The sequence below is a fragment of the Kwoniella mangroviensis genome, assembly GCF_000507465.2.
Source record: "Kwoniella mangroviensis CBS 8507 chromosome 1 map unlocalized Ctg01, whole genome shotgun sequence".
In the NCBI taxonomy this organism is placed as follows: domain Eukaryota; kingdom Fungi; phylum Basidiomycota; class Tremellomycetes; order Tremellales; family Cryptococcaceae; genus Kwoniella; species Kwoniella mangrovensis.
The window spans coordinates 8,602,671-8,627,359 of NW_027062533.1; the positions used below are offsets into that span (position 1 = coordinate 8,602,671).

Consider the following 24,689-nt stretch of genomic DNA (forward strand, 5'->3'; position numbering starts at 1 on the left):
TAATCAGCCCGCACCACTCACAGTTCTGAGATCGCCTTTTTTGGTCTCACACGTTATATACACCACTGTTGAGATACACCTGAGATTCTGTATCTTGCTGCAAATTCAAGGCTCCAGCTCAGGAAGAACGACATGCATATACATCTTTACAATATAGCTTGAGCGTTCGGTGGACTTGCGATACCGCCCTCGATGTTTAATACCATGCTGGAGAAGAAGAATCTCCATTGCTGAAGTCTCTCGCATTCATTCGCAAGTTCGCGGAGATCGAATAATTCGCCAATAGGCAATCCCCACCCAGCTAAGAAGACCTCGTGGATGGACGGCGAGCTCGGAGAAGGGTTGTTCTCGTATGCAGCTCTACAATGGCTGTCAGCTGTTTGCCTTGATTCTAGTCGAACCTACGTGTCAGAAGCAACGGCAGCAATTCCATTCTCCCAATGCCATCTCAAAACCTCCTCGGACTGATCTACTCCGCAGTATCCTCTCACTTTCCGGTTTGGCAATTGAGCTTGCTCCTCGTCTGACAGCTCGAATAGAGCTTCTGTGAAGCCCGTCCTCACAATGAGGATATCTCCGCTTTCAAGTTTCACATTTGACTCTTTCGCACATTCCTTGAGGATGTCTAATGTTATTGGGGTACTTCTATCAAAAGCAGACATGGGTGGAAGACCACGTCGAGCTCGATAAGCCACGATGTCAAGCAAGTGAGCACGGGAGGTAATAGGTCTTTTCGCATAATCTGAAATGTGACCACGTCAGTGCATCTTCCAGCATGCAGAGCTGAGGTAAACTTACTATGTATTCCATTGCGGGCTACGGATTTATCTCTCGCATCGTCGTTACTTTGTCCCCCATAGTAAACGTATGAGCCCTTCTCGGGATAATTCAAATAAGGATGGTGACGGAAGCCGTCCCATTGAGTTGAAGCTTGGGTATTGAAGGAGACATGGTCATCGTTGCAGTGAGTGCGATGCATTCTATAGAAAAAAGGGTGATCAGTCATTATACAAATGTACGTATGTATGTATGCATGCATGAATATACATCGTCACTTCGACCGCCTTGTTAATCATGCGCATACTTACATTTCATGCTCTAAACCTTTTCTGGCCGGATTAAGGGGTTGTGCAGCGCGTGGTAAGCTATCAGAGCGATTGTGAGCCTCATCTGTCATCGTTCAGGTAATGAGACGTACTTCAAGTTCACGCAGATTCCACGTTTGATTGGAACCCTTCCTCTCTTGACAGCTTGTTCATTTATCAGGTTCAACCTTCCAAGCTGATCGTCGGCCCCGTATACGCCCCAGGCATTATAAGGCGGACCGGATCTGGACTTTAATTCGTCGAAAGAGCAAGGTAACATTGTATATACAGGCGTTTCGCAGTGTAGCTGACTCCTGTAGCTGGCACTTGATGTATGAACATATATGACCGTGCGGTATAAGTATATCTGACAGATCCGGCTGGCGGAACCGGTCACGGTCTAGCCGACATGGGACTGGAGGTGTCATCGGGGTTCAACACCGCTCGACAGGATCACGTAAACAAGATTCTGCAGATCTTCAGGTGAGTACATCTCATACAGTCTGATATATATGTGCTCATCGGCGTGATCCAGAATGGACATTTCGGCGTTACATCACGTTTTTATCAAACACCTTCCGATTCCGTTGTCGAAAGACTACAACGGCGTCTATCCAAATCCCAAGCTATCACACGGAATACTCTACAGAGGTCGAACTCGTATCAGAACGAAGGGCAATCGAAGTCGTCCTTAGGTCAATCGCACAGAATTGACTCGGATGATGAGATCTGGGCAACTGACGAGAATAGCACCACGACAGGACCGGAAGATGAAGCTGGAATATTGAAAGGGAACGCGTCAATGCTTGGAGGATGGGAAAGTTGTAAGTGTGCTGCTCATGGGATCGAACTGCCTAGAACAGCGTGCTAACATAAAGCAGTGGCTTACTCTAAATTGGAGCTGGAGTCGGACGCTGCAAACGCCAGAATGATAGTGCATCTATGGAAGGTGAGTAGACTTGAGACCGCGGTGCAGCACTGACTTGGGTTTCAGACGTATTTCTGCTGGCGTGAGTATCGTGTGACTTTGCTGCACGACGCTGATGTCGAACAGAATACGGTTCGCATTGCGTTGTGTACCGTCCGGTCTTCATTCGCGATATGGCTTTGGGAGGTCCGTATTTCAACCACTTCCTCTTGAACGTCATATGCGCACGTGTGAGATTTACTTTTTGTCTTTGGAGGCTGGATCTGACCTTCTGAGAGGCTACCCGGTATTCAGACTATCACCAACAGATGAGTGGATTCATGGGCGGAAACAAAAATGGACTATCCACCCCCGCATTGGCCTTAGGAGCAGACTTTATGAACCGTGCCAAGCTGCTGTTAGCTGCTGAGATGGACAAGGTGTGCCTGCCGTAATGGGATATCAGCTGATAGTCAGCCGTCCAATGTACCAACAATCCAAGGGTTGCTGCTGCTAGGACAGAGGGAATGCGCATGTGGTAACCTGTCGCAGGGGTGGATGTACACAGGGTGTGTTCACTGAGTTGGAGCGGGAGCTGACATGTAGTATGGCGTTTCGAGCAATGCGGTAAGTCATTTCAGATGTCGAGGAGAGTATGGTCAGTATTGATAATGCTTCGCCTTAGTGATCTGGGCATTCACCTTGATTGTAATCGTCTTCCGATATTTGGCTTTGGGACTATGTCAGCGGAAGACCGGGAGGTACGACGCCGCTTGTTCTGGTCAGCTTTCACTTGGGATAAGGTGAGCCCGGGTTCCTGTACGATGAGAGAGATGATATTGACGATTGGAAAACAGATAATGAGCTTGGCTCTCGGTCGGACACCTACATCCAACGCTTGGCAGAATGCATCACCCGGGCCGATCGTGGATGATACGGAAGATGATTCAGAGTGGAAACCGTATTTCTGGGACGATGCTATGCCACCGGAGCTCACTCACTATTCTGTCCAAAAGTCGCTTATGACTTCGAACTTCAGGCATTTCATCAAGTTGTGTGAAATCATACAAAAAATCATCATGCGGTTGTACAACGGTCGGGTCACGCGAATTCGCAGTCACAATTTCGTAGATCAAATGAAGCATCGATTGACAGAGTGGATGGACCAATTGCCATCAGGGCTCAAATTGAATGTCAATGCTTTGCCAGAGCATTGTCCACCCCCTCACATCTTCTCGACCAAGTGAGTTCATATATGATGGCCAAGAGCTGACAAAAAAAAGCGCATTGTATCGCGCCTCTTGGATACTGTTGTATAGGATATACCTGCCTAATGCCGTGCCAGTTCGGACTGCTGCACCACCCAGTATCACCGCATCAGCAGCAGCGACGTGCACCAGAATGGCAGAGGAGCTTCATCAGCTGTTCTTATTATACTCCAAAACTTTCAAATTGCGTAATATGACTTATACCTTGACCTGGTCTATGGTAAGTCGTCTCATGGATTCCCGTGCACGTAAATACTGTCCACTAATTCTTGTTTGAACAGTACTCCGCGGCAACTATCAACGCGATCGATTTCCAATCGACGGATCCAGCTGTAGCCGCTGCTGCGAGCCCTCGGCTGAGCATGTCTCTGCATGTTCTTGAGCGCGGTATGCTTACAGACTCCTGGCACCCAGAGGGTAAGTGAATTCTGCTTATCTGCATTCTTTGCTGACCGGAATTGTGCAGTCCATCGAGATCATCAAGCAGCGTTTGCGCACACCTGCTATACGTCCGGTGAACCGTCAGGGAGAGAATCTAAGTGGAAATGATCGGATTAAGCGTCTACCATCTCTCCGGTAGATCCACATGTTTTAAGCGGACTTGAACAATGCCTTCTTCCTATGTGCCATAGGTCATAACTAGGCTCTGTGCTCTCATGAATCCTCCGCAATTGCACCGCTTTGGGCTGGACAGTATGCCGAACCGTGACAGATGAGTCAGGTAGGTCACACAAAAGGGCAAGTCAATCATATAGTGTGGGCTTCACACACCAGAGGTTTCTTTGTCTGGCCGGAGAAGCAGGGGGAGACCTATGTTAGGGCCTATCTCTTACCACAGCTCCAGACAGGCTTGTGTGACGTTAGTTCGGGAGGTCACAGACATCGATAGGCATCGAGATCAAAACGTATAGGCGGTATTTAGGCTATATAACTTCCGATACATGAAAGTATATCTACACGTACATGCATTGAGGTCATATGGCCGACGGTGATTGCTCCACACTGAATTGCTATTGTCCTTCCAGTGAGCCCCAGCCACCTCCCCCGGGAGTTTCGATCCTAAGTCTATCCCCGCTGTTCAGCTTGGCGATACCATTGCTGCCCACTCCTATTTCCGTATATCCCTGAGGGTTCTCATCTATATCTAAACGTTTATTCAGTCTGTACACGGTATTTTTACCTCTCTGACCATCGGCACCTCCCTTCAGACCTCTCGGATGGAATACTCTCCTCTGAGAGACGATTGAAAAGTTCAATGGCATCCTAGCTTCGAAGAGTTTCGACATTCCGTCACCGCCCCTGTACTTGCCGTTACCGCCCGAGTCACGACGAATGGCAGACTCGACCAATAACATAGGACATCGCTGTTCGAAGATCTCCGTGTCGGTCAACCTAGTGTTCGTGCAGTGCTAGCGGTTGGAGAGAAATCAGTATGAGCCATTATGGATTCATATTTTTGTAAGTGACGGACATAAAACTTACAACATGTACACAGTTTGCGCCATTCCATGACGGTCCTGCACCACTTCCACCACCGAGCGATTCACCATACGAGAATCCAGGTGTCACTTTGCCAGATGCATCTTTTCCTCCAGACCCTGTATTCAATCAGTCAGTTAGCAAGAGCCAGGCAAGGCACAGCGTGCCATCTACTTACCGAATCCAGTGGAAGATGCACACCCCTGAGAGCATGCTGCAGCCTTGAAGGCTTGTAAGATAATGTCAACTAATCGCTGAGAAGCGAGAGTTGATCCGGAGATCGCTACCACACCAGTCGGGTTGATATAGGATCCGACTGGGACGATGTTGGTGATAGGGTCTAGGACACCTTGGTTCAATGGCATAGGGATCTCGGCTGTATTAATAGTGCAATCTTCGTTAGAATCCACAAAGGGTGACAAAGTTGAAAAAAAAAGCCAGGCTTACGAGATATCATGGATCGCAAGCAGTAGATGATAGCTGCGTATGTCAAGGCGACAGGCATATTGCAATTGCCCAAGACTGCAATGAGTAGGTTGTGTCGGATCAGCGCTACTCTAGATAGTTCGATTGTCGAAAGCAATTCTGAGGATGTCACTCACCTTGTGGTCCTGTGCCGTTCCAGTCGAATTCGGCGGTACCTTCCTCTCTGTTGATTCTTACTTCCAGCTTGATCTCTGTACCATCGTCCATCTGCCATGTATCATACCCGATATCAGGCTTAGACTTCCATCAATCAAGAGCTGAACCACTCACATAATCGCTAGCCCTAAGCGGTTTACCCTCAAATCTATCATAGGTGTTCCTCAAGAAATCCTTGATAGTCTCTCTAGCGATGATTTGGATCTCCTTCATGTAGAATAAGACAGTCTTCGTACCAAATTCCTCGAATAGCTTGTTGACCAGTTTTATACCTCTTACATTCGCGGAGATAGCGGCTTGCAAATCCGTAATGTTATGATCGATCCTTCGAGTAGCACTACATCCTGGCCTTTCGGCGACTTTTCCGAATAAATCTCTGATGCCTTCTTCGTTGAATGTGCCTTGCGAGACGAGCTTGAAGGTATCAATAATCACACCTTCTTCCCATAGCTCTTTGGCGATCGGGTTCATCGACGTCACACCTGTGCCACCACTACAGGACGGAAGGACGGTTAGTTACAACTCCCGGAAGTCAAGCGGACGGAAGATCTTACGCACATATCACTATGGTGTCCTCTGCTAGCCACGTAGAACAGTACCTTGGTATCGCTTCCAGGCTCAAAGACTGGAGTGACGGTGGTCAGATCTGGTAAATGAGTACCTCCCCACTGAGGATGATTGGTCAACAGGACGTCACCAGGTTTCAATTTGCCCAGCCAGTGATTATGCTGTGCTTGAACGGCGTACTGCATACTACCGAGATGGACTGGTATGTGAGGTGCGTTGGCGACCAGAGCACCGTCGGTACCATGGATGGAACAGGAGAAATCCAATCTTTCTTTGATAGATACTGAGACAGAGGTCCGTTGTAGTGTATGACCCATCTGTTCAGCTATGGACATGAATCGATTGGCAAAAACAGCCAACATAATTGGGTCGGTTGACAGTTCCCCTTCCTCCTTCCTCGATATCGATGTCGAGTCTTGCATTTGAATTATGACGTGTTCTTTCAGTACAACTGCTCGGGCGGAGGGCTCAACCACGATAGTTTGCGTGGAGTCGACGATGATGGCAGGCCCACTGATCTGGCTGTTGACGGGTACTTGACTCAAAATGTACACTGGAGTTTGGAATCCTTGTACGCCTGAAGAGGTATCGAAGTAAGCTTGATTAAAGGTAGAGGGTTTGACTGCTTTTGACGATGTCTCTGATAGCGAAACTACTTGCTGCAAAGCGACAGCATAATCCGTTGGTGTTACATTGAAGGTTTTTCCGATCCCTCGGATACGTATGTTTGACATCAATACCTTTCTATTCGAGGAGAAAGAGGTTTCTCTGAGATGAGCCTCGATGAAGTCATTCTTTAGAGATGGGGTGAATGGTATTTGCAATATGGTGTCCGCGCCATCGTATTGTACAGCTATGGTGACTGTGAAATCGACTTCGTCTTGCTTAGCCCCTTGTTCCTGCAATTGTCTAAGTACGTCTGATTTCAGAGACTCGATTCTCTTGGAAGCCTCCGAATATGTCTTAGACTGTTCGAAATCCTCGACCACTTCCGCTGATAGCGGTGAAGCAGCTTCGGCAGATAAAGAGGCGCAGGCAATACCGTAAGCTGAGAGAATGGACGAGAATCGGGGTACCACAACCGTTTCGATGCCCAAACCCGCTGCGATAGCACAAGCATGTTGACCTCCAGCACTAGATCAGTGATCGTAGATCAGTACCATGTAATAGGAAGAGAAGGCGACAAGGAACATTCTAATCACTCACCCTCCGAAACAACATAGATCATGGGAAGACATGGCGAAACCTCTCTGCTCCGTAATCTGCCTCATTGGTCTACTCATCCCCTCATTCGCTACCTTGATGAATCCAGCAGCTACTTCTTCAACGGTATAGGGGGTCTTATCAGGTCTAGAAGCGTTGATTTCCTTTGTAAGCACTTCGAATTTAGTTCGTGAGGCTTGCAAATCCAATGGTTCGTCTGCGTTTGGACCAAATATCCGAGGGAATTGGGATGGAATGAGTCGTCCAAGAATCAAGTTGGCATCGGTAATGGCTAAATCTCCGCCTTTTCTGTAACAAGCGGGGCCGGGACTAGAGACAACGATGACAATCAGCATCGCTGAGACCAAGTTGCTTGAATGCAGTAGAGACAACAGTACTCACTGAGCACCGACACTTTCAGGACCGACCACAAACATCCCATTCTTATATGTCAACTTTGATCCACCACCGGCAGCAACTGTCTCGATCGACAGTTGCGGACAAGCAATGGGCACGCCAGCAACGACACTTTCGAAAGTCAGCTCAAATTCTCCTGAGAATCTCGAAACATCTGTCGAGGTTCCGCCCATATCGAACCCTACTACTGGTCTAGCGCGTGTCTGACTGTAGGCTGTCAGTGCTGATCCGACAAATCCACCTGCTGGTCCTGACAGTACCGCTCTAAGTCCTGAGAACCTGTAAGAATGGTGTTAGCGATTGCCTTGGCTTGGAGGAAGCACTGAATGGTTGACAAACAAAGACCTTCGGCCACATGGAGAACGGATGCACTAACTTATCAGAAGAGACCAATCCACCATCCGATTTCATGAATTCACTTCTTTTACCTGCCTTCTTCCCCTCAAAATGACTATTGAAGCCATCAACGTATGCTCTCAGTACAGGAGATAAATAGGCATCGATGACCGCCGAGTTTCCTCTAGGAAGCACTTTGATAGCAGGAGAGAGGTCGGATGAGAGTGATATCTGGGTGAAACCGATCTTATTGGCAATTTCACCAATCTGTCTCTCATGATGAGGATACGTGTAGGAATGTATGAGACAGATCGCCAAGGCTCTGAGACCTCGATCATACAGGTTTTGAAGATCAGACGTTATTTGTTCGACATCTGCAGGAAGTCATGATCAGCTCGAGATACCGGGCACCGCGCCATCGAGACTGCTCGGAAGCGCACAGATCCTCGGCAGGTATTATCGGGATAAAAGTCTCACCTAAGGGTTTCAATATCCTTACAGCTTCCCCACTGACCCCCATGACCACATCTACGTCTCCCGCTTGCTTAGCTCTCTCAATTAACTCTTCCGCGGCAGGAGCATTCTGGTCTAATGACCAACCTTCTAGGGTCACCCTTTCTCTCGCCTGAACGACATCTTCAGGTTTATACAGCATCTTCACTTTTCCAGAGATCGATAAGTCGAAGAGGTCCGGTCGAGTCTGATCGCTTATCTCAATCATGTCCTTGAATCCCTCGGTAAGTATCAGGCCGAAAGGCTCTCCTTTCTTCTCCAATAAAGCGTTTGTCGCGACAGTGGTACCCATTCGCACCGACTCTGTATATGGCAAGGCAAGCGGACGGTGAGCACTAGACTCCCGAACCACGACCATACTGCGGGGACTCGCCTATCAGAGAAGTATCATACAATTCCCCTCTTGGTACCTTCTCCTTCTTCACAATCTGCAATAACCTCCTCATACCTTCACTAGGCGCATCGTCGTAATTTGCCGGATCCACACTTAAAAGCTTGAAAGTCACTTGGATCCCTCCATCCTGTTCATCTCCAGGTATGATGTCTGCGTTTCCGAGAATTTCAAGTGGTATAGGTGGGCTGTAAAGGTGATTAGGGATGAAAGCCCATACATCACAAAAAGCTACGATTGTTATCAGCGTACAACCATGAGTCAAGGTGTGATGGGCAGGACGTACTTCCTCCTCGGTCAATTGCTACTCGAACGCCTTCACTAACTGGTTGAGGCACCGGTTCGATAGCCATATTGATAGCCCGTCACTGGATTCAGGTGTTGTGTGACTTCAGGATGTCTGAGAAGTGACGTGAGTACAATGATGGGTTATCTATGTTTGTATAAGCAGCAACCCCAACTAAACGGATGTTACTCATACAGAAAATTATTTAGCTGATAGTCGACCAAGCAAGATACATCACCGACCCGAAGTCACTGATGCCCAGCAGTAACAGAGTGCCTGATGAGCTGTCCGGGTTGCATGCTGGTGGATAGTTGATCACCTAAGCAATGATAATTGCGATAAACGCTCAAACAGGGTCACTCCGGGATACTTTGAGCACATCATTGCGGGTCACTTCGGGAACTCAGATGCAACAATGGGAATTTCCATGAATGATTGGAAAATACAGGACACAAAATCAGGTACGAAACCCACCCGAAGAAGAAATATTGAGGAAAAAGATTTACCCGATCAGTCAGATCGGCTGGAACCAGTTTTTTGTTTTCGTTATTTTATGTTGCAGGAGCGTTTTCGCGAATTTACTAATGCCCAATATCCGCAGAGTGCGATATTGTATGGGCTAATATGCATCTCGCCGAAGCATCGGACTCATGGTGATACTTCGGGTGGGAAAATAGTTGCAAATCGTAGATGCATTATCGATGGCGTTATCAGTGAGTTACCAATTTTAAGATAATGTGTTTTTGTAAGTTCTTTATCAGTTAGCGGTCATCCAATTCTATATCAAGGATCGATAAAAATGATTTGAGCGATCTTTTGACCATGATTTTGCCTCTCACCTCTTCTATCATATATACGTCGTTTTCCAATTGAATCCAGCCAGTCAATGCAAATAGCTCGGCACAATGAGCGACCCATACTATCCCGACCAACCGTTGGAAGCAACACCCAAAAGGACTTTATGGGGCAAGATCAGGAGAATAATCTGGGATGATATTCAAGATCCAGAAGAGAGAGCTTTCGTAAGAAGATTGGACTGTGGTCTGATGACCATTGCGATGTTGGGTTATTTCGTCAAGTAAGTGATGCACCACTTAGACAGAGAACTGTCTATCTAAGCGATATGCGAGACTGATGAGCTCATGAATCTTGCTAGATACCTAAGTCAAGCAAATATCGCAAATGCGTATGCGAGTGGGATGAAAGAGGATCTGAACTTTAAAGGAAATGAGTACAACACTCTGTTAACCATGTTCACCGTCGGCTATGTCATTGGGTATGTTCAGACTGAAATGAAAATATTCCATCAATCCCCCACAAGCAATGTCCATGTCGAAGGTGACTGACTCAGGCATCTCATAGTCAATTTCCCGGTACTCTCGCTACCGTCAAAGTTTCACCTTCGATCTGGTTACCTACCTGTGAGTCTCATTCGCCATTTCAGCTCCCTTGTATTCCGCCTTGAAACAGCCTCGTTAGGCAAGGCTGATTTTCTTTTCATCGTTAATTAGGTGAAGTGATCTGGACAGCTTTAGTCATGTCTTGTGCAGCGGCCAAAAACGTCCACACCTTATACGGACTCCGATTCATCATCGGTTTGTTGGAAGCTTCCGCTTATCCCGGTATGCTGTGGGTACTAGGATCGTGGTACGGTCCAGCGGAGCTGGGCAAACGAGGTAAGCACTCTGTGTACCCGTGAGCCTTGGTGTATGCTGAATCATCTCAATCGATGTGGCAGTGGTGATGTTCCAAGCTACTTCGTCGGTCGGAACGATGTTTTCGGGATACCTTCAAGCGGCAGTGCACTCCGGACTCGACGGGGTGGGCGGCTATAAAGGGTGGCAATATTTGATGTTCATGGACGGCGTCATCTGTATGCCTATTGCGATCGCCGTGAGTGTCATTGAGGTGACAACAGAGGAGGAATGACTTGTCGGTCGGACAACGAAGAAGAAAAAAAAAAGCTAACCTGGCCCTTCGTATATTAGGGATACTTTCTGATTCCGGACATCCCTACGAGACCTAACCCTAGAGCAAGATGGTACCTCAGAGATCAAGATCTCAAGATGGCTATAGCCAGAATGGAGAGGTATAAAAGAGCTCCCACCAAAGGATTCACTTTGGACATCTTTAAAAAGACTATGACCTCTTGGATTCCCGTGAGTGAAATTCGCCTCATTTGCTTGTTGTTTTTTGCTCCTTGCTGACATGCATGGTTTATGGTACAACAGTGGACTTTCTTCATCCCCTACACCTGCTTCGTAGTCGGACTTGGATCATATGCATACATGAATTTGTGGTTGAAGGCTACTCCCCCTTGGAAAGGTGATGTCACAGCTATCAATGTTATCCCTACCGTAAGCTCCCCCTTTCTATTGTGCATCACTATGTTCAATGCTGATTCGCAAATACTACATAGGGAGGTTACGCTTTGTCAATTGTCATGTCACTGGTATATGCTTGGTCCAGTGATGCTCTGGGCACCCGTTGGCCCATATGTTTCATAGGTGGTTTCCCTCCGTTGGTCGGTAACATCATCGTAAGTATCAACCGTTATCCACACTTCAATGTTCTTCGTCCCGACAGCTAACTCTGACGATCACTCCTCATCAGCTATCGGTATGGCCTGCTAAGAACTCCACCAAATTCGCTGGATTCTTCTTAAATTTCACTGCTACGCCTATCGGAGCAATCATGTTAGCTTGGGTGAACGAGATCATGGCTAGTTCAGGTGAAGCCAGAGCTATCACCATTGGGTTTTTGAATACTTCTGCCTACACTATAAACGCATGGGCACCAAATCGTGAGTATGACTCGCAATTATTGAGAGCAGATGCTGACAATTCTGCAATTGTCGTCTAGTCATCTTCCCGGCATCTCAAGCGCCACACTACAAAGCAGGCTATAAAGTAACCACCGCTTTCTTCGCCATATGGATTGTATCCATTCCTATCATTTTGGTATTACTCAGAACATGGTCTATACCTAAATACCAACAAGACGAGGTGGTAGAAGAGGAAGAAGGTGCGCCCAAATCTATCAACGAGAAGAACAGTACCGAGAATGAAAGATTGCCAGATCTGGAATCTTCTTTGGCTAAGAGTGCGGTGATCAGTGGAGTGGATGGGAAAGCCACTGAACCACAGTAATCATCTTATGTACATATCTCCAATAGTCTATCGATCATGCATATATATGATGTAGAGCTTTCCACAAGTACCGGCAATGATTCCATATGATGGGGTGAATGCCACTTGTACGCCACTGATCCTTCGACATTAATTGAGATTCAACATTTACGCGTCAACCAAGTTGATTTCTTTCCTTTTTTTCCTCTTCCTTCAGCGATAACTCTCATCACTTTCAACATCACCCTCGTCTCAACCTGCCTATTCTGTCCTTGGGAGAGAGACGATCTGCTGCACTTATGATCGCCGACTTCGACCTCACATCGCGCTCAGAATGTCAAAAGTGATTTATCATGAACCAGATAAGCCCAAAGACAGAACGTTCACTCCCCAGGATTGTAGACAGTGTATGTCATGTGGGAAGTGCTGGCCTTGGGTCACTTTTGATGTGGAGATTGTGCATCATACCGTGAGTGCACATGGCGTGTCCTGGACCTCACGTCCAGAAACAGTCCCACTGGGTATTATCTGAATGACAAGTTCATGCAGGCAGGAGTTAGTTCGTACTAACCATCTGTATATATCTAACCTAGTCAAACGTGTGTACGAGATGTGCTGCCCCGGAGATAGAAGCCAAGAAGTGGACGGAATTAGGTCAGCAGATGGTGAGTGATATGACCCAATCGCCTCTTCTGAGGAGCAAATTCGATCTTTAACTAGGACATCCACTCATCTCAATGCTGTCATTGCAGCAAAAAGACCTTCTCAGAGCCAGGCAAAAATTATCGGACCACCGAACAGCTGTTGCAACTCCTCAACATCGCCAATCAGCCATTGTCCAACCTCAACGCCAACCTCAGACCCAGCCAGAGACTCGCCGAGCTGTCTCTGGAGAGGTCAAAAAAAAATTCCTTTCGGATGAGCAGTTGGCAGCGATCAGGACGAACTTGCCCGTGTTGAGAAGCATCAAAGAACCTCAGAGAGCTATTTTGTGGTGAGTGATTACTTCGACATCGATCATCGCTCCCCTATACACATATCACTGCACTGGAAATCCTGGGTACTCGATCATGCCTACCCTTCTGTTTGCATATGTGATAACGATCTCACGCCTGATCTCGCCATCTCGCCAATCATTTGCTGTGCTGACCAAATCAAACCCTCCTATACAGGATCGAATTGACCTTCCGACCTCAATCTGTTACTCCCCCTCAAGCACCGTCCTCCATCTCCCAGTTGACCATCTATCAAGCGTACAAGGCATTCTTCGATACATTATCGTCTCATCCCGATTCTCACATCTGTCCCACCGACACACCATTGATGGACGGATCACAGTTGATCAAATTAATTATAAAGATATATCAGGAGGTAGGCGTGAGGATGATTGGAAAACCTCAATATTCCATCGAAGGGTTAGAATGGAGACCTCTAGATCTAAGTAGGACAAATCAAGCCCAACCGCAAATACAGTCAGGAATGGGTTATAATGCCGAGGTGTCGCAGGTACCAGTTATGCAACATCAACATCATCAGCAACATCAGCAACATCAGTATCAACATAATGGTTCACTATATCAACTACCACCACCTCGACCTCAAATGCGACATAACAATGTTCCAAGTCCGACTGAATTCTTCACCCAATCACTACCCCATCTGATCCACCAACATCAGCCCCAATATCCTCCAGTCTTACCTCAGACCATAAATCCACCCCAAACCCAGCCATATCCCGTGAGTCATCCAACTCATGATCGACCTCAAGCTCATCCTCAACTGAATCCTCCGACCATCCCTAGCGCTAATACCGTCAAATCAAGATTAACCCCGAAAATTCAAGACAATAATGCTGTGAATCCGGACAAGAACAGTAAGGTTGATAGTAAGCACGTTATGATGGAGGTGGATGAAGATGACTGGACCGTATTCTCGTTCAAACCCCTTGTGGGGAGATCGAAGAAAGATAATATCTCGCAGAGTCAGTTATGGACCTATCAGACCTCCCATCTCCCATGCAATCTGTGATATCAATCTCATCGTGGACATGTTAGCTAACTCATGTACGCGGATATAGGTTTATCGAAAGATCAAAAGATCAATGCGGAATTATCAGTGCAACCTCGTCACTCCCATACAAAATCATCTCAATCTCCAAAAGATACAAAGACCAAAAATGATCAGGAAGAAGAGATTGATGAACTTGACGATGATAATGATGATGATAATGATGATGATAATGATGATGATATCAATATGAATGTGAAACTGGAAAATGGACGTGATCGAGCAGGATCAGAAGACGAAGTCGGAGATATGTTAATTTGAATGAAGCGATTGTCATGAGAAATCAACCCTTGGATGTGAATACCATTATGTAGAGTATCTTGTACGATTATCCATTGTGTGTAAACGTCATATTTCATGTATGTAATGAATTCATGACACAGTAAATACGATCGCAAGAACGTCAAGAGATTTTATGGGCAAAGCTAATGTTATCGATCATTCCATACTGACATACAGGTTGTCCAACACTGGTATGGTTTTTACACCTGAAGGTGAATTCTGTACGATAATCTACATGAATATTCAATGGACCCACGACTAAGTACTGATTATCCTCTACGTTCAAATCATTTCACTTGTTGCACCTTACTTTACCTATCTCTCCACTTCAGTCTTTGCGTTCTGCTCGTCAATGAATTTTTGCCATTTGGGATTAACAGCACTTTCAGCGTTTTTCTTGAAGTTCGCTCTGGAGTTTGGTAAACCAGGAACCTGTTGGCGGATAAGAGCACCGTATTTGGTGTAAAGTGAATGCTATAATACACCTCATACACATCAACACAAGTACTATTTATACACCGAGGGGACCATCTGACTACGGTGACAGAAAGATATGTTGGTGTCAACCCACAATACCCCTTCCGATTAAATAAGCTTTCATCCCGCCTTTCGGAAACCCTTCTCCTGCCACTCGACTCCTCAGGTCGTCCACCAGAGCTCGATAAGCTACGGTGTCTTGAGGTTGGACGGTCGTCTGATTACGCCATCTTCGATTATATTCAGCTGACTTGGATATGGATCCAGATGCGACCTACCATCTCGAAATCAACCTCAATCAGTCAACTCCTTTGGTTTAAATTGATGTGATTCGGTGATGCTCACCTTTTGCTGTTTATCCTCTGCCATTGGCGAATCAAATTCTGGTTCAGACTCGACATAATCGGGATCTCTAATTTTGTCAACGTCCACCTGACCTTTTGGGAACTGCTCTTTCCCGCTGAAAGAAGGATGAGAATGAGGGCAATATTGTTGATCATTGTCTCCCTGAATGGCTTGAGGAGAAGAGAAGGAAGTTCCCTCGCCCTGGAATATTTCTAAAGCCTGAGAGTATGACGAGAGTTGTACACCGGCTGTACATGTACTAGTTTCATCTTGATTGACATCCTTGTCGGTCTGACCGAGATGAATAGGACCGGTGGGAGTTACAGTATTTTGTATGGTGATTATAGCAGGTCCGTCCTGGTTTTGACCGTGAGTGGCGGATTGAGTTGGATGAGCCACATTGGAAGATCGATACACCGAAGCGGCTGACTCTTTGTGGATCGGCGGAGTAAGTATATCACCTGGTTGTTGACAAACAATGAAGGGTTTGACATTTTGACTTGCAGTGTTTTTATAGACGTCTTCTGGGATGGTCTTAGGTTCACTCTCTTTGTCCTCTTTGTTGAGATCCGTGGTACATAGATCGTCAAATTGTATGAGATCATCGATGTGGGATTGAGAACATGCTGTATTTGGTTCTCCAATGGAAGTTGAAGACGAAGAAGGACCGAGCGACACTGGATCATTTGGGGTAGGGGTAGGTGACATTGGAAAATGTACTGTCTTTTGTCTTTTGGATCGTTTCTATACAAATGGTGTTTCACGCTCAGTCATCGCCACATCATACCCCTCGGTCACATTCGGGGAATAGGATTACGTCAAGAAGCTTACCTTCTTCAAAGAAGAGGAAGCATTCTGTCTCTCCCTTCCTAACCCTCCACCGGACCAGAACCCATCGACGAACAGGTTCTGCTCATTGATCAAATACGGTTTGGTCTCGATAGGTCTTGCCAGAAACAAGGTATCGTTAATCCAACCTTCGCCTAGTGGTAAGCCGACGCCATCAGATTCATGAGATTGAATGACTGCTTTAAGATCGTGAGCCGCTTTGAGAGCTTCTGTGAGACCGTCTGGTTTGAGGAAGATTACTCGGCTGGCGATGGTCAAAGATGACGACATTGTCCCACCGTTCTTTTACATACGTCGGTTTGTTCAGCATCGTCAATTACTTCATGGGTGGTACAACAAGACAAAAGTATGTACCCACTACGATGTTGACTCTCAGATCTTCTGCTTTATGGGGATTACCGACTATCCAAAATGTCTGGTTGAAGAAGAGCATATTGAAGAACAACTGATCATTGCTTGTTGGATCATACTCGCCGCCGGGTCCGTTGAAAAAGGATGAAGCTCGAGAAGAGGAAGAGGTCCCGTAGTCCAGAAGATCCATCTTGGACAGTGAGTATTAATGTACTTTTCAGCACCACACCGTAAGTAAGCTGACGCTTTGAGATGGACGGAAGGGAGATGAGAGATAGGAGACACGAGAAGAAGAAAAGAGCGGGGAAGGGGAAGAAAGAAGGAATGATGACCATACAGTCTGCCCCATTTCTCCCCCCACCTACCGTTCCTCTCTACTCTCCCACTCACCATACCTCTCATCCTACGTCATTATCATTAATCTGCTTGTTCATCATCCATAAATGCGCACAGACCATCTACAGGACGATATGATTTTGCCACTTTCATCCAGGTTAGGCACATGAGACACGACGATGTCTTCACTCTCACAATGATTAGGCGCGGGGTATAGTTTTTCCCTTAATTTTCCTCTTTGAGCATGAATGCCACCAACAACATTCTTTCACTCTGAGACACAGCTCCCATCCTCATATCCACCATCTCCATCGTGTAATCATCCATACATATACATACATACAATTCATTGAGACCTACTACTCTCACCTACGGTCAGATGGATAGTCTGCTGGATTCAACACAATCAGGAGTGAAGACTGCAACTGTAAAATCGACATAGATTACCTTTGTCTTTCCCCGATTTCCCCTTCTCCCTCTCTCCCTCCTCCGCGACTCAACCTCTCCTACTTCAAACCATATCAGCTTGTCAGCTTGGCAAAATAGATGATGTCTTGGTACACCACTCTTCATCATCAATAACAAACACTTTGATCGACATCAATCTCAACATCGTCTTCTCATAGCAACCATTCTTTTTTCCCCTTCAACGCGTAGAATATCCCATCGCATCCTTATCATTCAGTTAGACCCTCATCATGATCATCCCACCTGACCCAGAGAAAGACCCGAGGATATTCGATCCTTCAGCCTCAACGCATTCCTTGGTAGAAGCACCATCAGAATACGATGAAGTCACCTCAAGATGGGATGGCGAGTCGTTACCCCCTTACGAGAGAAGGCGAACTTCGCGTGGATCGATATTGACCGACCACGAAGATGATCAAGAAAATGTATTCTCGGATCGTCACGCTACGAGGCAACCTCCCGCATTGATTATTCATGATCTACCTACCCATCCCCGACAGATACACCATCATTCACCTGCATCCTCATCATCTTCTCTAACTCCTCGGCCATCTCTGGTCTTACCTCATCTCACCCATCGGGACAACCCATCTACTATAGCATCGACGTCAAAATTATGGGAAGGTTCCAGCACAGATCTGAGAAATGGGAAGCAAAGGGCATGCGGCTGTTTACCAATACCGCCTGCGATATTTCAGAGGTGGTGGAAAAGATGGAAAAGATGGATACAAGTGATATTGGTCTTGGTCTTGATAGGGATCGGTTTAGTGGTTGGGCTTTTGGTAGGGATGAACAAAAATTCAACGCCAAAGCCACCGATAGCACCTTGGAAAAGGCCGTGGATGGACCAGGATACGGATGGAAAGAGAGTAGCTGCCTGGGCTGTGAGTACCCGTGACTCTCTACTCAGACCACGCTGATCTTACTTTCACTTACAGGGAAACGGGTCATTTAACCTCACTTACATCGAATCAAGAGTGAGTAGTTCCTATCCCCTTACAATGCAATTACTGACAATCTACGATGCACATGCAGGACGCTCCATCATCCTCCGACGGAAATCTTACAGAATGCAACAACTTCACCCCCCTCAACCTCACCTCATCGCCCTTTACTTCTCTCTTCACCCCCTTCCCTCAATCGACAGTATCACTGGCATCTTTCTCTTTCCCGTTCTCATCTTCCGGTAACGCCCCATCGGATTTGTTTGTTAACGCAAGAGGGTTCGGTTCAAGCGGAACTTTACAGTTTTTAGGCTCAGATGGTCCTCAAGCGGTCATCACAAGTGGGGAAGAAGGAAAGATTCTGATAGATGTGGTGGTGAGGTATTCGGGAGGTCAGGATCTATCTACTATGATGAGGGTCTGTAAGATGACGAGAGGTGAGGATGGTGTAGGAGTGGGAATATATGTGAGTTGATGATATTTAAGCAAATCTTCTGTTGCCATTTCAACCCAGTCTCTTAATGGTGGCGCTAACATACCATCATCTATGTCAGAGTCCAAGAGAAACCGATGGGAAAATGATCAATCCATTTAAGCTCAACCCGAACTTGGTACCGACCAACCTCGTCATTATCCGTTTACCACCCTCAATATACTCTGTCAACACGCCACCAATCAATCTACCTTCCTTCTCACTCGATGCTGATCATATGATAGTGCGTCTTGGTAAACTGAACGACGTGGCTTCCTTCGATCTGCTCAACTTGGAAACCGATAGAGGTGGAGTTTACGCGAATTATGCTCAGGTCACGAAAGGTTCCGTAGTTGCTTTCTCTGGGGATGTCAAGGGTACTTGGAATGTTTCGGAGGCTTTGATTGTCAATGTGACTGAGTGAGTGACCTTTCACTCAACGGTTCATGTAGAATATCATCGGACCTTCATTCGTATCCATACTGACGACTCTCATCCATCAGCGGTTCAATTGCATCCGACATCATTTTATCTGATCCAAACAGCAGTAGCGCCGTCCTCCCAGCCACATCCGATTACACAGTCTTTCGACGCTCACCTCATGCTCTACCTTCCGACGATCCCGCCGAGACACCGGAGGACGACGACGACGCGTTTGAGGACCAGGTTCATGCTTTATTCAATTCAACTAGTAGTGGTACTTCTGTCATACAAGCCAATGACCGTCGCTCGATGATAGTCACCAATCTATTCACTACCTCCGGCTACGTCGATGTCAAGTATTTGACCCAGCCTTCCTCTATCGATCTATCAGCTACTATAGGTACCCAGCAGGGTAATATGAATGTCAAATTCCATCCCAACTACATTGGACCTTTCATATCTAGTACCACATGGGGACAAATCAACATACCTGCACCAGCGTCTATCCCGCAATATGACCCTTCAGGTAAAAGTCGTGTCAGGCAGGTCTTGATCGATCCCATCGAGGTTCAGGCCAATACCACATTTTCAATATTGGGTTATACGCAACAAGGTTTAGAGCATTCTCCCGATACCTTATCCGGGTTTGCTTATTGGGCCAGTACGAAATGGACAGCTGGAGGTGAACAAGTTGTGATCAACAAGACTCTTAGTCAATTACAAGATTCAAATTCGGTCGATACGGATAATGATAATCAGGTGATATTGCTTGGTAATTGGGGAGATGTCGACATCACTTTCGATGGGCAGTGATCCAAGATCAATCGGTGCTTTCAAAGATCATTCACACACTCATACAAATCGCACGGGTGGACCAAGGTCTCATGGGGACAATGTATAACAATCACATAACTAAACTTTCATTCCATTCTTAAAATTCATTCACGTTGTTCGTTCGGTTTCGACTTTATTCATATTTTCCTTTATCCTTTTGCTGAACACTCAATTCATATATATATATATGTATATATCTGTTACATTATATTACTAGTCCTTATATTACAATACTTCCTTAATTCATGTAGCTTATACCTTTCATCTCAATATGCTGTCTCGCACACTTCCTTTCGAAAGGAACGAGTTGTACAGTGTCCTGTATACAATTTGATTGTTTCGTTATAGGATAAATCTGCCTGTCATATATCATACACGTTGAATTGTGAATGTATTTCAAGTGATATGACATGCATACCTCACATAGGTCACCTCAGAATTCTTGGAACTGCTTCGTCAGATGGGTTTCTCTTGGTAATATACCCTGCGTGGAAAAATTGATATATACGTCTTCGGCCAAATTCAACACTTCAGAACTGTCAGAATACGTTTCTTCGCAATCGCAGTCCTGGTACTTGTTCGCGGACAAGTCCTTTATATTTAATGTAAGTTCTCCACTACAAGGCAGGTCCAAGCACAGACAAAAGAGTCGTTAGCCGATACATGTTCACTTTTGCAAGCCTCCGATGACATGCAACGTGATGAGACAAGACCCACTAGGTGTCGCTCCCTCAACAACCCGCTGAATCCGCCTCCTCCAAATCATTTTTTTGCTTGTGCTTTCAGAATCACAATGATTTGATCAAATGTAGCTTGATCTCGAGGTCATACAAAATCGAGTCCCTTCGTTTTGAATTGATTTCGAGAGACCTCCTCAAATCGTAAGAAGCCAGTGTCAGATGATGAAAGACTAACCATTGTACATGACCACTCACCGCGTTGGCACTGACACCTGACTGTTCTTCCTTATCTTGAGACTCCGGATCTTCAGTAAGATCGATGATATCTTCCTCTCAATATCGACTTGCGAGGGTGGCTTCGTCTCTTGGTGCATCAAGGGTATCCGCATCGTTCGACTAGAAACAAAAGAAGGGAACTGTCCATTGGCACGTGTCCTTATCCAAAGGAAACAGCAGACGGGAAGTGGATGTATACTCACGATCGTATCAATACCTTTACAAAACGCTACATTACATAAATCTTGTTTCTTGACCTGGTAGCCTTTCATATCAATGATTTGGCCTTTCTCTACTGATCTTTCCACCCAATCTTCTGCCAGTGGAATACAGTTGCTGTAAAAGTGTTCATTCCCTCAGCTTCCTCGATGGCTTTGAAAGCCTCGGGAATGTGGCTTTTCCTGAAACTCTTGATATCCGGTTCGATGATGATGATTCTAGTTGCCATTTGAAGGATGGGACAGATCAGACCGCCATTGTCCTGTGAGGTCGATGAAGTATTAGTGCTCGAACTTTAACCTCTAGATTGTAAACCACAGAAGGAAGGGATAGAGACCGGCATATGAACTCACTCGGATCTTTTGTTCAACTTGTGACTTCATCTCCTCCTCGTGACCTACCACCCAGAATGACTGACCTGAGAATGTTGATGATCTCATATCGCTTGTGTGGATAACGATTTGTTGGATACTCAAGAATTTGCGATACCGAGAGGTGGAAAGGAAATAAAGGAACAAACCCATTTGAGATCTACCTTGATATCCTCAACGCACAGACTCACAAGTCCACGATCGACTCTTGTTCACACAACGCACTGACCTCATCCCCCTTGAAATGAACAGACCAACATACACATACACATACGCATACGCATACACATACACAGTGGGAAAGGAAAGGAGAACACAATAGATACGCGGTGTTTTCGGAATCACCCAATCTCTATTCTGTTCTCATATGTATCCGCATGGCCTCGTCGATTCATCTCTTCCTTCTCATAGTCTCGCCCTCTCTGGACATTGTCACGATCAGATCCATACCCAAATACCCAGTATCAGCACCATCTCGATATCTGCAGGTATAGCTCACGGTTCTGTTGGAGAGCTTGGGAGGATTCATCACATCGATCTTTCCTCTCACTGATCAAGTATCGCAAAATCTCCTATCGACTAGATTTGGTCGAACAAGATCTTTTTGATCCTTGCTTCCCCCCGTCCCTCCCGTCCCTTCCCGATATTTGTCCGAAGTCAAAGCATGTCCGATGCATTCTATCCACCAGGGTTCAAACCACCGGTACTCCAAAAGCTCGGATCCGATGCTCCTCCAGTGGACAACGAAGGGAAGAGGCTATTTGAGGGAGAGAAGTTTCACGTTATTCCGAATGATAGAGAAGAGGGAAGGATAGGCGAAGCCCATGGTTTAGATATTTTTGAAAAGGTCAAGGAATTAATCACCGTGGGTCCTTTTGTATCAAGGTGTTCTATACCCAAGAGTGCAATCATTGGAGCTCTGACACTGATCGTCATCCTCATGTTGTCGCAGGATCGAGCAGGTGGTACAGTCGTTCCCCTGGACAAGGCGTCCTATATCCTGATCCGTCATTCAGATATCAACCGATTCGCCGAAACTTTCGATCCAGTATCTGCGAGAAGAATGATCCACTTCGATTGGGTCATGGACAGCTTGATCGTGAGACATAGAATTAGTAGAGATCGGTACTGGGGTATACCCAGAGAGAGGGAGAAGGCGGAGAAGCATCGCGCACAAGGGTTGGCTCTCATTTGTCAAGATATACCTCGAGATCCCCGAAAAGATCAATCCATGCGTAACCCAGGTAGATGCCAGGATCAATATGATTTAGAGGTTTCGAATCGCGTCGCTTCGTGTTCATCTTCCAACTCACAGTATCACGCAACAAAGGGTGAATTCTCCTGGTACGAAGCAAGAAGAGCATCAGAATCATATCGAGGGGTACCCGGGTATAGTGTGAGTACACTCGTCCTCCTTGCTGGACTGAAGACTGAAATTTCTTTCCATATGTAGGAGACCAGTATACCTAGCATGCGCAGATCATCGTATGATATAACTTACTCAGACAAGTCAGCAGTTGCTTTGCGGGAATAGGATTTTACGTTAGTGGGCCGATACCTGCTAAGCGTAACATCGAGAGGAAGATCAGAGTGAGTCGATATTGCACGTCAACCGAATTTCATGCTGATGATCAAATTTCGGTCAATCCTTCAGGAATGCGATGGTACGCTTTGCGATATAATTCAGCAAGCCTCGAGGGTTATTGTTGTCGATCCGAGGTTCTTATTTGGGTTCAAAGATGGAAATTCGGGTACCACTGTGTACGGGAAGAAACAGCTATTCGGGGACTTCGAACTATCAGCGAGGGCTGGAAAGATCATTTTGACAGAAGGTTTCATCCATGATTGTCATCACAGGAAAAGAATGCTGGATGAGAAGGAATATATGGTGGAGAAGGAGGATCTGGAAGGCTTCCAATGTTGGGCAAGAACCAAAGATAGAAATCTTTTGCGATCGAGACAGAATCCCAACTTCATGGTGTGTGGTGGAAGGGAGGTCGCAAAAAGTGTGGACTCGGAGAGAGTGAGTCGTCATTTATCTTCATTTCGGAAGATGCAATCCGGACTGAGGTGAAATTGTGGATGCAGCAGAGATATGTCTCGCGGTTTTACGCCACTCCTGAGTCGCCTGAAAGGCTCAATCAACCTGTCGAATCGCCAGATAATACCCTTAGTCCCGAAGATGCATTTCTCACATCCCATTCTAGAAATTTGAACAATGTACAAACGGATGCTGATGAAGAGAAGAGCAGTGTAGCTGCCAATCGAGTGAGTGTAGTACCTCAATCACGCATGTACCGATAAGTATATTAGCTGAATTTCGACAATGCCGATAGAGTCCATCGCACCCTAACCCACCGATGCCAAAATATGATGACGAGGATCTCGATATATGCTGTACAGATCCTGAAGACGAGTCTGAGGAAGGAGGCAAAGGGATCTTCCAAAGCCGATGCCGATTAGTCACCTCGAAGCAAGACTCGAGATCTTCCAGTCCCTTGACGGTGGATGAAGATGTCGATAGCAATGAGCCTGACGATGAGAAACAGAATGATCCTTCCTACGTTGAGAAAAAAGTGGGCAGTAGGAAAAGGAGGGTCAAAGTGAGTATACAATTTCAGTGCAAGCAATGTCTCGTCATTGATCGGTTCGCACTACAGGAGAACAATTCTGGTGACTCTCTAAAGAGGGACAGGAAATGGTACAGAATTCAGCATGACACCGTTCATCCTTCGGATCAGGCACAGTATGACCAGCTCATCGATATCTTGCGATCACAGCTGAAGACAAATAAAAGCATTCCCAAAGGTGGTATGAGAGCTTTCACAGCTGGGTATGGGCTGGTGCGTGTATCCTTTCAATTGTGGGACGTGTCAAGCTACAATTGTATTACTGACTGTTCCTGTCGATTGAGCAGGAATCGATTTACCGAAGATATTCTGCTATTATTCGAGAAGCTGTACCTGGTCTCCCAGTAGGGGGCCCTCAAAAGAAGCTCAGGAAGACGAGATGAGTTCTGTGAAGGGGAGATGCCAGAGGTCATTCGAAACGAAGTCGAAGTATACGTGGGATG

At 46.2% G+C, this 24,689-nt stretch overlaps 9 protein-coding genes across 9 annotated transcripts; 5 read left to right on the top strand and 4 right to left on the bottom strand.

Annotated features, from left to right (window-relative positions):
- Positions 1-146: 146 nt before the first annotated feature.
- On the bottom strand, positions 147-1,365 carry I203_103248 (uncharacterized protein; the record flags this gene model as incomplete). The annotated part of the gene is made up of 5 exons (XM_019149227.1): positions 147-360; positions 406-742; positions 799-980; positions 1,089-1,145; positions 1,199-1,365. 5 exons carry the CDS (start codon positions 1,363-1,365, stop codon positions 147-149), a joined length of 957 nt encoding a protein of 318 aa, XP_019001252.1.
- A 129-nt stretch (positions 1,366-1,494) lies between these two features.
- I203_103249 (uncharacterized protein) lies at positions 1,495-3,809 on the top strand (the record flags this gene model as incomplete). The annotated part of the gene is made up of 12 exons (XM_065517266.1): positions 1,495-1,568; positions 1,683-1,909; positions 1,967-2,034; positions 2,080-2,095; positions 2,140-2,243; positions 2,322-2,432; positions 2,510-2,619; positions 2,678-2,795; positions 2,850-3,235; positions 3,312-3,480; positions 3,542-3,677; positions 3,727-3,809. The coding sequence occupies 12 exons, from the start codon at positions 1,495-1,497 to the stop codon at positions 3,807-3,809; spliced, it is 1,602 nt and encodes a 533-aa protein (XP_065374084.1).
- Positions 3,810-4,270: 461 nt separating this feature from the next.
- I203_103250 (uncharacterized protein) lies at positions 4,271-9,161 on the bottom strand (the record flags this gene model as incomplete). Its single annotated transcript, XM_065517267.1, has 13 exons — positions 4,271-4,669; positions 4,743-4,858; positions 4,918-5,115; positions 5,187-5,261; positions 5,342-5,432; positions 5,496-5,874; positions 5,940-7,082; positions 7,155-7,481; positions 7,554-7,847; positions 7,945-8,278; positions 8,382-8,720; positions 8,791-9,039; positions 9,095-9,161. 13 exons carry the CDS (start codon positions 9,159-9,161, stop codon positions 4,271-4,273), a joined length of 4,011 nt encoding a protein of 1,336 aa, XP_065374085.1.
- Positions 9,162-9,999: 838 nt separating this feature from the next.
- On the top strand, positions 10,000-12,243 carry I203_103251 (uncharacterized protein; the record flags this gene model as incomplete). Its single annotated transcript, XM_019149230.1, has 10 exons — positions 10,000-10,172; positions 10,251-10,370; positions 10,457-10,515; positions 10,606-10,770; positions 10,833-10,987; positions 11,083-11,253; positions 11,326-11,451; positions 11,514-11,633; positions 11,708-11,897; positions 11,957-12,243. The coding sequence occupies 10 exons, from the start codon at positions 10,000-10,002 to the stop codon at positions 12,241-12,243; spliced, it is 1,566 nt and encodes a 521-aa protein (XP_019001255.1).
- A 313-nt stretch (positions 12,244-12,556) lies between these two features.
- On the top strand, positions 12,557-14,550 carry I203_103252 (uncharacterized protein; the record flags this gene model as incomplete). Its single annotated transcript, XM_019149231.1, has 5 exons — positions 12,557-12,691; positions 12,816-12,887; positions 12,975-13,216; positions 13,395-14,203; positions 14,300-14,550. The coding sequence occupies 5 exons, from the start codon at positions 12,557-12,559 to the stop codon at positions 14,548-14,550; spliced, it is 1,509 nt and encodes a 502-aa protein (XP_019001256.1).
- Positions 14,551-14,886: 336 nt separating this feature from the next.
- On the bottom strand, positions 14,887-16,783 carry I203_103253 (uncharacterized protein; the record flags this gene model as incomplete). Its single annotated transcript, XM_019149232.1, has 5 exons — positions 14,887-15,045; positions 15,143-15,322; positions 15,394-16,137; positions 16,225-16,524; positions 16,601-16,783. The coding sequence occupies 5 exons, from the start codon at positions 16,781-16,783 to the stop codon at positions 14,887-14,889; spliced, it is 1,566 nt and encodes a 521-aa protein (XP_019001257.1).
- An 844-nt stretch (positions 16,784-17,627) lies between these two features.
- Positions 17,628-20,049, top strand: I203_103254 (uncharacterized protein; the record flags this gene model as incomplete). Its single annotated transcript, XM_019149233.1, has 5 exons — positions 17,628-18,281; positions 18,336-18,374; positions 18,433-18,807; positions 18,896-19,233; positions 19,317-20,049. 5 exons carry the CDS (start codon positions 17,628-17,630, stop codon positions 20,047-20,049), a joined length of 2,139 nt encoding a protein of 712 aa, XP_019001258.1.
- A 1,269-nt stretch (positions 20,050-21,318) lies between these two features.
- Positions 21,319-21,685, bottom strand: I203_103255 (uncharacterized protein; the record flags this gene model as incomplete). The annotated part of the gene is made up of 2 exons (XM_019149234.1): positions 21,319-21,507; positions 21,599-21,685. The coding sequence occupies 2 exons, from the start codon at positions 21,683-21,685 to the stop codon at positions 21,319-21,321; spliced, it is 276 nt and encodes a 91-aa protein (XP_019001259.1).
- Positions 21,686-22,280: 595 nt separating this feature from the next.
- On the top strand, positions 22,281-24,629 carry I203_103256 (uncharacterized protein; the record flags this gene model as incomplete). The annotated part of the gene is made up of 9 exons (XM_065517268.1): positions 22,281-22,481; positions 22,569-23,012; positions 23,070-23,101; positions 23,164-23,206; positions 23,271-23,639; positions 23,705-23,884; positions 23,953-24,219; positions 24,277-24,459; positions 24,534-24,629. The coding sequence occupies 9 exons, from the start codon at positions 22,281-22,283 to the stop codon at positions 24,627-24,629; spliced, it is 1,815 nt and encodes a 604-aa protein (XP_065374086.1).
- Positions 24,630-24,689: the final 60 nt, after the last annotated feature.